Raw genomic sequence first — 15,303 nt, 5'->3', positions numbered from 1 at the left:
TTATTGAATTTTATTTTGGAAAGTATCTAACAAGTGGGAATTTGCGTTTTCACTAATATATTTAAAATTTATGAAATGAACGCTATTAAAAGAGAAACCTGCATATAAAATCGATGTTAAATAAGTGTTTAAACATTATTTTACTAATATACATACCTGTATGTAAAAATTTATAACTGCACAATTTAGTTTATTTTCTGTGCTAGATTGTCAATTTATTAATTTATTCTTGACCATTTAATTATTAGTATTATTATGTCAACCTAAATATTATATTAGGTACATATGTATGTAATTTTAATAGATACCAGAGCAAATAGACAACCAATTCCATATAGCAAATATATCTAAATAGGATTCAAATGAAATAGAAACATATTCCTTGCAAAAATTAAACTTTGCACGAGCATCGCCATCCTGAGTAGCAGATAATCAAGAAGCTGTTAAAGTTTGTGTCGACGTCGACAGTTATGATGGCTCGTCGGCGGCGGCGTATGAATTAGTGTAGCATGGTAGCCGTGTGAGATTTACTGTGGACTCACTCGACATCTAATTGGACCAGGTTCCATGCCAGAGGCAGAACGAATATAAATTATTGTTTTCCATAATTGTTTCTCAAAGGTGCCCTGCGAGCTGCACATCCACTAACGCCATTTTCATTACAACATTAGTTTATCGGTTCATTAACAACTCGTCTTTATAAATAAATATTAAAATTTAATTTGTAGTAATAAAAAGTATATTCATGTAAAAGTTCCATTTACTAGCAAAGCACTTGTTTCCGTATAAAAAGTCGATAATAATTTTACAACCGACGTCTAACAATTAGGTGCCTACATACTCGTATGTAAGTGTGTGTAGATTCAATGCATATTCGCGTCAAATAAACAACTTCTGCTTGTACAATATCTATTATTTATTAACTAATTTTATTAAAATGGTTCGTTTGCATTAGAAAAGCCTATTGAAGTCGCGGAAAGTAGTCAGAAATTTTAACATTTAAATTAAAAAATAACTTTTTTAGACAGGTGTGATATGAGGTTAATAACATTATACTCATCAATGTATTTCATAATTTTGATTTAGTAATCATTTTTTTTATAAATAATTTAATATTTGCTAGTTTTACTTGCACTATATGTTTCATTTAATTTGTTGTGCATATATAAACATTATACATACGTCGCTATACAAAGCCAAGGCGCTATAAATCGGCGTTGTCGATAAATTTGGCGGGTAAATAAATCGTATTTTCAATTATCCCCGCGAGTAGCAGCTGTCTACTGGCAAGTATTTATTTTAATCACAAACGAACATCAAACAGTCGTTGGTGTTTCGTCGACATCTCTCGAGGCACATCCTTAATTATGAAATATTGCTTATTGCAATCACAGAACCAATTGTCAATTAACTATACAGGGTGGTCTTATTTTGATAACAAGTAATAACATTAAAATTGCGTTTAAAAGTGCAATTAAAAGTTAATATTGTAGGGAATTACTAGGTCGTAAACATGACAGTAATATAGGTTTTAATTTATTTTTAGTATAAAAGATGAGCCGCTACACTTAAGATGTAAAGTTAAAACTATATTTCATCATACGCTATCTGTACTTAATTACCCATAATTTTAAATTTTTTTTTGTCTTTTGATATATGTATAATATATACTATAAATATTACATTTTAAGAATGAGCTGCTCTCTCTGCATAACCAAATTCGAAATTTTGTACCAATGCGGGATATAAAGTGTTTTTTCAAAATTAATTACCTAATGATATAATGATATAATGGTCTCATTCAGGCTTCCTATAATCTTTTAACATTCTATAGAGATATTCGCTATTATATCTCTCGTCTCTCCTACATCTACCATGTATAAATTAAGTTTAAATCTATTCCAGTTAAGTTTGTTCGTGAGTTAAAAGTATTTGCTTACTTTAAAATAGTAATCTTTCAGTATATTTATTTCTTATGGAACTGTAAGTTCTAGCAGTATTATTTTAAAATAGAAAGAAAAATATTGGTTTGGATATCAAAACACCAACATACTTAGTGGTTTACTGTTTCTCATACAGGTCCAACATAATTATCCAATCAGGAGATTTCTTAAACGAAACTTTTTTATAAATTATCGCGATTCCCTTATTATAGAAATTAGAAAGAAAGAACCACAATACAACAATATAACAAACTATATTTATATATTGTAAAACTACATACTATTTATTTTTATCACACTATATACTTCTAATCTTCTAGTAAAGTGCAACTCTACACTCCATTAGTTAGTAAATTTTATAACTTATAAAATTTGTCATCGACTAGCAGAGAACATTTAATACCTGGTTAGTTCCCATGAAATTGCAATCGTGCAACTATTTAACAAATATATGACATCGTATTAACTTAAGTAAATTAAATAAATCATGAGTAAAGTACAAACGATAAACTTAATAATATACTAAAAACCCATTAAAGATAAAAGTCATTAAATACAGATAAGTGTTCATAATTTTTATAAGTGAAGTGTCCCACTTATTACAAGTGTGTACTATGTAAGATTATAGAATTCGTCATCTTAAAAAGTATTATTTATATGAGGAGCCTAATTACAAGTTAAATAATATTCCGTTGGGGTGTAAGCGTGACTGTAATGCGACGGTTGTGGGTTCGATTCCCACCCGGGGAAGTGAATTATTATTTATTAATAATTTCATTTCTTGGCTCTGGTGCCAAGGTGAAAAAGTGCGGCGTTGATTTCCTACACTCAACACACAATGCCTTGAAAAATTCTGATTCTGAGAACGGAGTGTTTTAAAGCGATACGGCGGCGTCATGCTGATGTGATTTTTTTTTACAAAATAAATATTTATAAAAAAATTCAAGAATTTTAAGGACTTTTTTGGTCCTCAGTGGCTCTTTACTCAACATGCGTAGGCGCAGGCGCCGGCAAGCTCCATTGCAATGTTAACAATCCAGAACATCTTACTGACAACCGTATCTTCGTTGACCCAAAGTAATAATGTTTTGCGGTATTTACGACAGATGTTTATTTATATAGGTATACTATTTTGAGTATTATTGAAAGGGTTAATTGGGCGGCTAATTTGAAAGCTAATTACTCAATAAAATTTATGAAAGCAACTACATATATTAATCCTATATCTTATAAAACAAAGTCGCTTTTCGTGTCTGTCTGTTGTTTCTAACTCTTCTTCTTCTAAACCACCCAACGGATTTTGATGCGGTTTTCACCATTAAGTCAAGTATTTTTCATAGAAGGTTTATATATAGTTTATTATTTGTACATTCTTATGTAAATTAACATAAATTCGATAAATGTGTATAAAATCCCACCCGTTGAGACACTTTCGCGCATGCGCTGCTTTAATGGTAAGTACTACATGAAAAAAATGTACTGGAGTATTGTTCCTCTTAATAAGATCTACAAAAAAGTCCGCGACAGCATATTCGTATCTTTTAAGAATAACGTGTAGTGATCATTTTTCTGTCTAAAAATAATAATTTCAATATATTTTTTTATTGTGAGGGATATTTTTCCACAATGGTATTAATTTAAGTATTATAATAGTATTATAATAAAATACTTTATTAATTTTCTACGTTAATGGAAGATAAAATTTGCTTTTTACAATATTTCGAAATTGCGAATAGTTTTACAGAAAAACGCATTTAATTGTTGATACATCCCGCCGTTGACACATCAGCTGTATGTTACTCAAGTTTCACTTATCCCTTACTCTCAGCATATAAATAAGTGTATTAGTTACGTTGGCCATTTAATGTAGACCAAAGCTGTCTTTTACTGTTTTTCATTTTAATAAGTACTTCAGAAGTTGTTACAATATCAAAAAATCCTTGCTGCGAAACGGCTCGCCACTCGCCATGCGTCTGCCTTACACGCATCGGTGGTTCAGTGGTAGAATGCTCGCCTGCCACGCGGGCGGCCCGGTTTCGATTCCCGGCCGATGCATTCTATTTAATTTTCCTCACAGGCAGCCACGTAGTGCTTGCTTTTCGTCAGGGACAGAATACCCTCTTCAGCATTAACCACAAGCTCAAATAAAAAACCCGCCTGCCTTTATAGCAACGAAGATTTAGATGCGTTTGCACGTATTGGATAATTGGAGTTGAATGTATTATTTCAGCGCGATATATTTGGTTTCATATTTTTAGTAATAGTTATTAGGTTTTTGTTTATAATTTCTTCCGTTTAAAAATAGTCATTTAACTTCCTACTAAAAAATCCTTGCTGTGTAAAACAATTGGAAAATCCTTATTGAAACTATGAAAATGCGGGTTGCTTTTTGAAGGGTTTAATTAATTTTCACATTATCTTAAGTGCTTTGCAACCATATAATATATGAGTAATCCATTAGTAAAAGCGGGCGAAGCCGCAAGGGGGTCGCTAGTATCTTATAGAATAGGGTCAATGTGTGTATTTTTTTAAAAAATAAACTGATTGCATTTAAAATAATAGCAATATTTTGCGAAAAGGGGAATTAGACGCTTTTTACAATTTAAATAGCTCCTTTTGATCTTCTGATAGATTTTTTATTCATGGTTATATTGCTAAAAATTAAAATTAGAAATTATAATTATTATGTCATTAAATGAATTAAGAAGACGACAGTTTTCTTCTTGTAAATCTTTACGTATATGTTTATTTAATTTTTTCTTAATTATATTTCATAATTGGTATTATATAAAAATAAATCTACCCTGAGGTTTCTGAACCCTTTCTAATAACAGTTGGATGGTTTTCATTCATGCGCTTCTTCATCTCATCTGAAACTCAACAGTGGCGCCAAACTTTTTTAATTCAAACAAAAAGAACTGAGACGAAAATAACTTTACCACATTTCTTTTTATTAAAATAAGATTTAAACATTTTTAAATAAACATATTGAAAAAAATAAAAATACTTATATTTCGTTGAGGTTTCTTTTTTTATATTAATTCTTTGAAGAATTCATATTATATACTCCTATAAAGGAGTTAGTAATATTAAATTTATATAAACAGTGAATATGATAATAATATTTATAATATAAGACAGCTATTTATGTTTTATTTTAACTCGATTCCGCGTAACTAAGTTGCGTGTGGGCACTTCGCGGCCAATTGCTTAGCTCGTTTATTTGTCTTCCACGGCACATTTCTCTCGTCGTCGGTAATTTCGTCTTTAATTGCGACTTTCGACACTCTACTGATTGGATCAGTACGGATACTTTTTATTATTTCGCTAAATCCATTGCAATTCTGAGAAGATATTCTCTGGACAATATTTTATTTCAAAATATTTTAAGCAATTGTTATACTGTCTTATTATAGTATAATAACTAAACTATAGTAAAAAGTAATCAAAATTATCTCTACAAACATATACGTGTAATTATAAAGTATATTTTCATGGAAATAAAATCTAAGTTGTGAACGCGGACGTATGTAATTCTTAGCATAACCATTTTTTACCAACTACAAGTATAATTTGAACTAAAACTAATATAGTTATCTTATATCAGCTACTGTAATTAAACAAAAACTGCATAACTATGTTTTTAATAGAAATTATCTTGATATGTACTCACATGTGCGATTTTCTCGCAACTTGTGTATGTGAAGCGGTTTTTTAGCATTTCTGTTGATATAATAATTAAATGTATGAAGACAGTCGTATGTAGTTGTAGTCGTCGACTTTATTATGTTCTACGATTTATAGGGTGTTTGTGATTCACACGATTTATATCTATTGTAACTCGATCTAGTCATTTCTTCTACCGCTTGCTTGCATAGAGTTAAAATATCTCTTAATAAAAAGAAACGCGCACGCGACGTTTTTGTTGGGCTTGCGAAGAACTAGCTGGATAAAGCACAAACTGTAAGCTTTGAAAAGTTAGTTATTTAAGCTATACTTAAATCGCCAAATAAGAAATGATTTCTTACTTTAAGAGCTTTTTTAATAAATTAATCTCCAAAAATAACATTTTAAAAACGTCAAACTTCGTTGGTTTGTAATAACCTAATAACAACCTAGTTTCTTAATTCGTTTACGCAGACGTAAACCCAAATGGAATACTAGTCTACATTTTTACTATGCTCGACAGCGAGCTAGAACTATCGTAATAAAAGTTCTCATTAACAGGTAAACCGCCGTTATTTAAGTAAACATCGCCAATAGGCTGTTACGCGGTAAAAACAGAACGAGCACGTGACAGCGATCGTTTTCAATGAAGCCATTTGAGGCAGTTTTTGTTTGAAAATGAGTGTACATTTTTTGTTGTGTAATTGGTTGCTAATTCTTAAGGTTTGTCGTGCGGTCAGGCGGTACGCCTGTCTAATTTATCTGATCCTTATCGATTGATTTACAGCTAAGCGGGGTTTGTACAATTTCTCTCGGTCCGCGGCCGCTGCATTCCATTTTCTTCTGGTCTTGTTGCGACAATTGGAACATTTGGAACGGTACTGGTGTTCGTTTTTTTATTTGCCATACAAAAATTAAGTTCTTTGTGATTTATTTATAAACGTCGTCTTATTAAAGAAATCCAGTTATAGACGCTAAAATTAAATAATAAAATTCAATATTATTATTCAAGCCCTAATTATCCGCAATAAAATAATAAATAAACAAGGCACGACTCCATAGATTTTTCCTTACAATCGTAACGCAGTAAAATGTTTGTAATTTCGCTTTAATTGCAGAAGAGTAAAAAGCTTTCTAGCTGTCGGGAAAATTATGCGCATCGAGCGCCGTGCATTTTCCATGGCATTGTATGTGAGCCTGTTATTTTCCCATTTGAGTGGTTTTATGGCGGCCGCACCAGATGGGAGCAGATAGCACGTACTCGTACGCTAGAAACCTAACGTAATTATTCACACGCACTGCGAAATAAGGCCTAAAACATTTTTTTACAATACACAGCTATTATTTTATTGTTTTGAAATGCAACGTTTCGTTCAGTAGAAGTTAAATATTTTTGTATAAGAAACGTATATTAAAAAACGGCTTAATAAACTGTAATTGATATAAATATTTCACTGTAATGATGCTCGTGTAAGTTGATTTAAGTTTTCATTTGATCAGACTTTATAATAGAGTCGAAGTAATTATGAAAAACATATTGTCAACATGATTAAGTAGATTACAATTACCTTAAAGTTAATTTTATGTGTCAAACCCAGTATATTAGTGAGTATTTAAATGCGACAGATTGTGGGCTTGATAGACTCGAGGTATTTCCTCGTATTCTTATTTTCACTTCATCGCTCTGGTGTCCAAGGCAAAACGCAGCATTGAGCTTGCGCACCACAATATAGTGGAAAGTTGAGGAGCAGAGTGTCCTAACACTGAGCACGCTCTGCCTACTCAGCTACAAGCGGGATTCAGCGTGAATCTGAAAACAGAATATTAATTTCAAGAAGATCAATTTAAACTATTTTCGTATGTAGGTAAGTACATACGAACTAAAGAAGTACAGTTGCATTTAAGGATTGAGTGCAAGGTTGGGGTATACAGCAAATGTGAGTTACACACGCGATACAGCCCTTATTCCTTGACTCTGCTGTACTATTGTTCAGATTTATTACCATGTGCACAGTGTGTACACCTACACCTGCACCTGTAAGATGTGAGGTGTATGTTACACCTATGTATTAACACCTTAACTGTATTGGATACATTTGATGACTTTATATTTCCTTATTTTTCTTTTATAGTGTATATTTAAGATATTTTGTAAAAAAAAACACTGTTTTAATTTTGAGGGAGATTTCTAATGATAAATGACCGTTGAATTTCATCATAATTTGTATTTGCCCCTCGTATTGTATTGAGCTTCAACATCATCACCTCACATATATTTTTTTATTATAACAATGTAAACAAAATACTCCAAATTCGCCCGTACTTAATACGTAAAAAAATAACAAATTGGAAAATTGATAAAAACAAATTTAAATAATATGACAATAATATAAGAAAATCAATAAAAGATGCACAGGAGCTCTACCTGAGCCTCTTTAGTGCATATATTTATGCAACGTCAAGCATTGCTCTGGTTATAACTTCTGTTGAACGCGCAGATCAAGTTTCATTTTATCGCTCGGCTTCTGAATTAAATTAAAATTTACTTACTATCGTCCTTTCGTTTCAATAAAATCTTTTATTGTATGTATAATACTGTTTGAGGATGGCGCAGTGGCAAAAGCGTTTGACTGTAAGCGTGACGGTAGTGGGTTCGATCTCCACACGGAGCAATTAAGTATTGCTTATTAGCATTTTCATTTCTTCGCTCTGCCAACAGGAAAAGTGTGGTTGAGTTCTGCCTCTCAAAACATAACGCCTCTGGTAAAATGGGGGAAAGGAAGTGTCTTAATGAGAACGCAGTGTCTTAACAATAAGTTCCCAGATTTCCACACTGCGGATGCATCACGCACATAGGGAAGGTGGCGTGAAACTAAAAAAATAACACTAACCAAATTATCCAAATAACTTTTTAGTTTTTACGAAATTTATATTAGGTACTATTACATTGCTACTTTACAATGAGTGTACGTTACTAGCATACAGACAGCTACATTACGACAATATTGTCTCAAGAAAGAGCAACGTAACTAAACTGAAATAAGGGCTAGTTATTAGGCAATTCAGCTTCAACATCTCGAGATATATCTCGAGATCAGTACCTTATGCCTAGGTACCTCTTTTAGGTACAGATACGCCATCCGCGGCACCAGCTATGGACTATAATCCTTAAAAGGCCCCAAGTTTCGCATGCAAACAACGTATGATGACAATTGTTAACGCGTACGTTTTCCTCTTCGTTTTATTGTTCGGTTTTAATTTCTTGTTATGATTTTTGAGACATTATGTTTAGTACCCATAACTTCGCATATTTAAAAATTGTTCCTGAGAGATAAACGTGCGATTGTGACGCCATAGGTTGTCGGTTCGATTCCCACTCGAGGAAACGAAATATTTAATGTGGTGAACGTAAGTATCTTAATAGGAACGGAGTGTCTACACACTAGGTTCCATATGCCTACTTCGAAGCTACAACGTGATTTTTTCATAGGAAAACATCCGATATAGGCATTATTAAATATTATTAATATGAAAAAAAAATGAAAAATAATTTGATGATGGGCAAAAACAGCTCAAGTTATAGTTATTTTATTTTCTATATATATTTAAGCAAACAACTAACAATACTAACCACATCACCATCCATTCCGCTGGCATTTCGCGATGCAATTCACGAAGGCTTCATGACCTAATTACGCTGCACTAAATCTACCAGCGAGCACCGCTGTGCTAAAGCTAATGCATTTTATATTGGTTCAATTGCGAGCAGCGACGGCGCGGTATGCGAGTGTCGCGATGTGTGGGCGCTTCGCAGGAACGTATTAGGGACATTCGGAATTAGCACGGCTCTACTGCACTTGCCGCTGTAAATGACCTTACATTGTCGAACATTAAATACGTTTTTGTACGTAATTGGGACATATTTCAGAGTAATGGTGCGTTTGTCTCATCCTAATATCCTAATTAGTTTCGTGTAGACAGAGAATTGTACGTACGAAATGGTGGATTCTAATTTTCGAATGTAATTCTATTGGTTTTTATTTGTTCTTGTGTTGAAGATCAGATATAACTAAATATTAAGCAAGCTTTCCTAATTCCTTTGAAATTCATATTGTAATATTGAAAAATGCAATAGTGATTAATTCTAGCTAAAATGAGCCTTTAAATAAAGATAAAATTTTGTGAAACCGTAAATTTTCACCTGTAGTGATTAAGATAAGCCAGTGTTACGTATATTTCGCTAGCCTCGCGTAAATCACACGTAAAACCGTAAATAAGATCAGGTCATGCGCATGAGCTGGTGCCGACGGCAGGCGCGGGCGCGGGCGCAGTGAAATCGTGCGTTTAGGCCACATGCCGCCGCCAAGTTCCATGGAAGGCGATGAATAACTCATTGTCCGTCCGTCCGTCCGTCGTGACGCACGCTTCCCAGAACCAGCGATGCACTGCGGAGAGTGACCGAGATACTTGACCCGCGAAATGCACAAATATGAAAGTGCATTTTCGCACGCCAAACAATAAAATGGTTTGATAGTTTCCATGGGACCGCTAGCTGCCTTGAGATGCACTTAACTTGTAAATGATTGCACCGCAAATTGAAAGCTAGGACAGGTGTCATTTTGTATAATGAAGTCGTTGGTGTGATTTTTTTTATTCTTCTCTACAATACACTCTGTCTGAGAACTTTGTAGAAATGCTCGTACTTAATAATGTATGTACATATATGATTAATAGTAATAATTATTTATTAGTACTAAAATTGTTTTGCTAGCTTTTGAATATTTGGATTAGCTATATTATACAGGAAGACATAAATTCGATTCCTGTCACACAAATATGAATAAGCGGTGACGTAACGCAAGGTTCCCACCAAATACGAACAAAGTGCATCGCTGCAATGATTAGGATGCGTCGAGGGTCCACTTCACGCATGTCGGCATCGGACACCAAACAGCTAAATATTCGCACACAACCCATTGTGATACCGTTTTATGGTCTCGGCTCGCCTTTATACTTGTTACTTAGCATTCCAAATTAGTTTGCAAATGTTTTTTATACAGCGTTTATGTCATGTTATAGCAATAAAGTGGGAACGCGCTCGCAAAACTGAGTGGAACTGCTACGATTGTTGACCTCTTGTTGGTATGCTTCAATGACATATGTTTTACGTGAGACCTTACCTCTGAACTTGGTGTATGCCAACTTCCTTTTGTGGACCTCTAAATCTGTTTAATCTGTTAATATAAGTACTTACATTACGTGTTATAATATCATAATAATTTATATTGACATTATATTTGTTGTTACAGGTAAATCGGCCGTTAACGATGAAGAAAGAAGGTATTCAGACGCGAAATCGCAAATTGAGTAGTAAAAGCAAGAAAAAGAAAGGAGGCATGGGAATGGGTGGTGGCGGAGCGTGCGCGCTCGCCCTCGGCGGCGTCATGGGAGACATGATCAAACCTCTAGGCGACGCTACTAAAGGCTTTGGTGGTTCTGCTTTCCCATCAGCTATGGATTTTGGTAAGAATATTTCTTTGATGTATTGACATATGCAAATTTTAGATATTATCACAATTAATTATATTTATCGAAGTAATGCAGTCATATGATAGAAAACAATATGTTTTCCTTAAAGCCTTAGTTTCCTTTTAATGCCAAAAAATAAGGAAGTGTTTAAAATTCTAACTTCCTTTATTTCATGGAAACAAAACCTATTATTATTCATTTTAACAATTCTCTTATTATCTACAGGTCAACACCAAGTAGGCCTCGTGCATCCAGCAGCAGCGCACATGTCTCACTGGTACGGTGCTCCCCACCAGGGATTTGCTCCCCCTCCCACTTCACACAACCCCTATCACCACCACCATCTCGCGCAACTCAACTCCATGGTAAATATTGATCATTTATAAATAATTAAGAAAGGCAAAGATCGCCATAATATTTTATCATCTACCTTTTAAAGATTTTAAAATATCAAGAAAACTATTTTGACAATAATTATATAAATTAACATAAATAAAACTTTGAAAACCATTAAAAAAAACTTGATCTTGTACATTCAAATTTAATATAACGACGCCCCTGACATTTGCCACAAGTGGAATACTAATTACTTTGTCTATTGCAGACGGGCTGGAGGAGCGAGTACACGTGATAAGTGAACGAGACCACAGGAAAAGATGAAGACATAGGTACGTAACTACCGGAGCGACCTTCAAGCATCACAAATAGATACTGTGATTTCACTTTAGTATACTGATAGCGACACAATCGACACAACATTAATGTATAAGACTGTGACAGAATTGATGTTTTAGTACTATCACATCAGTTATTCTACATATCTGACTAACCATCAAGTTTTCGCAAGATTAAAACTTTTTAATAAAAAACGATAACGTTCTAGTTTATAAAGTTTATTCTATATTATATTTATTTGAGAACTGATGTATGGACATGTCAGATTTGAATTATAATTTAACAGCGACTGAAATACAAGAACGGTTACCAGTACTTTTCTATAACCGTTCTTTAGATGTGACGTTATTTTACAGAACGTTATAGTATTATATCTAGAGTCGCTTCACACTCGACTACTACGTAAATATTAAAATAAGTATTATATAGTTTTGTTATGCTTTCAAGTATTTCTTAGCTTGTTTCCTTTTTGTATTTATAGAGCCGAGTCGAGTTTTCTAGTAGTTCAGTGTGGTGCGTCTCTAAGATCTATTACAAGGTGAAGTAACTAGCGAAATTGTACAGTATTATAATATTAGATAAGGTCGGTTACTATGTCCGCTTAGATGATTTATATAAATATATTAAGTAGATATCGTTCGTAAACAAATTGTGTATTTTGTACATATCTTATTAAGTTATATTTCGTTCCTGTATAGATTGTTTTTATTTTGATTGTATTTAATTTAAACTGTTCGTTTCGCTATAGGAATTGTGATGTGTTCGAAAATTCCACATGTTCTTTTATGTAAATTCGATTCGTAGTAGTTTATTAAAATGCAATAGTAATTTATATACTAGTTATAATTCGTACAAGTTGTAAATAAACTACAATAAATAATGTCAGTATGAGGAACCGTTACTTGTGGATGTCATAAGCTCCTTGTCAACCTCTGGTCAACCAACACCAGGTCACAGAATTGGATAACAATTGTAAATGTCATAGATATTACAAGAATATTTTGTATTGCTTTACTTTTATAAAAATATTGTGTGGCCATAAATAAATTACGGAACGACGTTCTTGCGGTGAATTACCTATAATGAAGAACAATTTACTAGCTGATGCAAAAATAACTTAAAAGTATGGACAATCCCACGAAAACGTCGTTTCAAATTCAAAAGTATGTGTAAATATAAAAATTGTAAATGACCTTAGAGTATAATAATACTATCGGAATATGAACATAAAATGTAAATTAGCGATCACAACAGAGCAGCCTGTAACGATATCCCGTACCTAAAGTTTTTAGTTTTTAAAACAAACATTGTGAAGTTGTGTATTTTAAATAAAATTGCGAATAAATTATCAATACTTATTGATATTTCAAAAAGGTTTTTTATTTACTCCAATTGAGACATTCGTATTTAATAATTATAGTATAACATTTTTATAGCGATCGACTCTACTTTGCCTTATCCTGAGCAAGATGACCAGAATAAGAAAAGAAATAATAATTTAAAGCAAACTTTTAAAACTGTTTTGTAATTATTTACATATATATTTACTAAATAACTTAAAAAAAGATTTCAAATTTCATAATAAACATATCAAAAACAAAACTTAAAATTCCTGATATTCTACAGCACCGACGCCCATACAAAGCAACTATACAAACATTCGCATTACTCAATAACAATATTTAAATGACAAAGAAGCAAAACAAGCATCGCAATCGCCACATAAATTCTAACGCGAGTCACTTATCCAGTCCAACGGGCAACATCCCATCTTATTTCCATTCCCCATACTAAATTAGATGCCGCTTCAATTGACCGTCCAAGTCCTCTATCTCGCGTACCATAAGTCACCGGATCAATTCCGCCATTCCACAGAAAAAGGCCAAAACTTGGCTTATCTCGTGGTAAATTGAAAATGCAGCCGGCCGTGTGATTGTGACGCAACGGGGCCGTTGCAAGCGACATATGGACCTATTCAATTTTAATCGCATTTCAGAAGAAAGGCAAGCATAATGCATTTATAAAACGCTTCCCGATTTGGTTTATTTAATATTTTGGTTTATTTGCGGCTTTGGATTTTGAGGGTTCGTTGTGCACAATTACTGTTTGCGATTGGTCTTTTTAGAGACGTTTTTGATAGTTTGTGAGCGTTTTCGCTTCGATGGATGCTGTTTTTGTAGCCTCAGCTGGGGATCTCTTATAACCACTATTTTCTTCAATGCAAAATTTATCTACCTATTTGAGGTGGATTTAGTTTATTTATTCACACACAGATTAAGTTTTTTTTAATTTAACAAATAACTCTTACTATTTTGATGAATTAATTACTTCCTAAATATGCTAAGCCATATTGCTATTGCAATATACTGATCCACAGCCTTATAGCTAACGGAGGCAAGAAATATTAGACACGAATAAAAAATGAAGAAAAGAAACGAATATGCCTTTCAAAAAGTCGCGTTTTATTTTAAGCGGGACTTGAGACAACCGCATAAGTCACTACGTACCGCCCGGTGATATATGCGGCACTAGCGCGGGAAAAAATGTCGCACAACAAAAAGCGCCATCACTCCCTACAATTTATTGCGTGTGGCAACACCGCGGAATATTCGAGGCTGGCATATACAATACTGGCATATTCTTACACCTAAGCGAGAACTCGTACCCCCCGATGTGACAGAACTTCGCACTTCGCTAAATTACGACTGTAAACTGCTGTATTTTCTTACAAAACAAAGCTTTGCATACGTTGAAACCTGTAACTGGACTCCAAATTGAATTGAGATAAGAAAATTTTAAAATACTAACGACCGAAGAAATAATTCAATAACTTATAATACAATCATAAAATAAACATTTCATCGCTGCCAATAAACGTAAGTTAGTAAAAGATTTTGTAAATCTGCTTGATGCTATATAAATCAGAAGTGGCCAATATCCTCAGATTCAAAAGTGTCGGGGGATGGCGTCACAAATCCCTTTAGGAGTCAGTCAGAGCGGGCAGTGGGTCGAGAGTAAGGAATAGTCTCCACCCGAGTGCCCGCGACTATCCGCCTGATCCCGGAATCAATCTCCGACTTACCCAGGCTTATCTCCCTGACCCCGCGTCGCATAGTGTCAAGACATATTTGACTTGCTCATCAACTTTATTTCATGACTTTTTGTTATAATAAGGAATTAAGTAGTTTAGTGTAGGTGCGAGTTGAATTGGCCCTAAAATTCAAATTTGCCTCAAAATTGCTTTCAATTGCGCTTAAAATGTATATCATCGGGTTATAATTTTTATAGGCGGTGGTGGAGCAGGGGCTCAAGCGTTACTATAAGCGGGACAGATTGTAAGTTTGATTCATTTTATATTTTTACATCTTCAGAGGCCAGTGTGTGTTATGCAACTGGTGGTGGGTTCAATCTCCACTTAAGAAAACCAAATATTTTTTAAAATTTATATTTCCATTTTTCCGCTTTGGTGTCTAGGCCAAGCGAGGCGTTG

At 33.7% G+C, this 15,303-nt stretch overlaps 1 protein-coding gene across 6 annotated transcripts in view; it reads left to right on the top strand.

Annotated features, from left to right (window-relative positions):
- The window catches only part of grn (GATA binding protein grain), a 77,128-nt gene extending 63,942 nt beyond the window's left edge, over positions 1-13,186 (top strand). For all 6 annotated transcript variants that reach the window (XM_085196446.1, XM_085196447.1, XM_085196445.1 and 3 more), the window contains 3 exons: positions 10,919-11,132; positions 11,364-11,503; positions 11,743-13,186. In XM_085196446.1, the coding sequence (XP_085052572.1) occupies positions 10,919-11,132; positions 11,364-11,503; positions 11,743-11,769 (381 nt within the window). In that variant the 3' untranslated portion in view covers positions 11,770-13,186. The remainder of the gene's footprint in view (positions 1-10,918; positions 11,133-11,363; positions 11,504-11,742) is intronic.
- Positions 13,187-15,303: the final 2,117 nt, after the last annotated feature.

Source organism: Heliconius melpomene, chromosome 13 (assembly GCF_056956725.1).
Source record: "Heliconius melpomene rosina isolate 202511_hmr_F chromosome 13, ASM5695672v1, whole genome shotgun sequence".
NCBI lineage: Eukaryota > Metazoa > Arthropoda > Insecta > Lepidoptera > Nymphalidae > Heliconius > Heliconius melpomene.
This window is presented reverse-complemented; position numbering and strand designations above follow the sequence as displayed.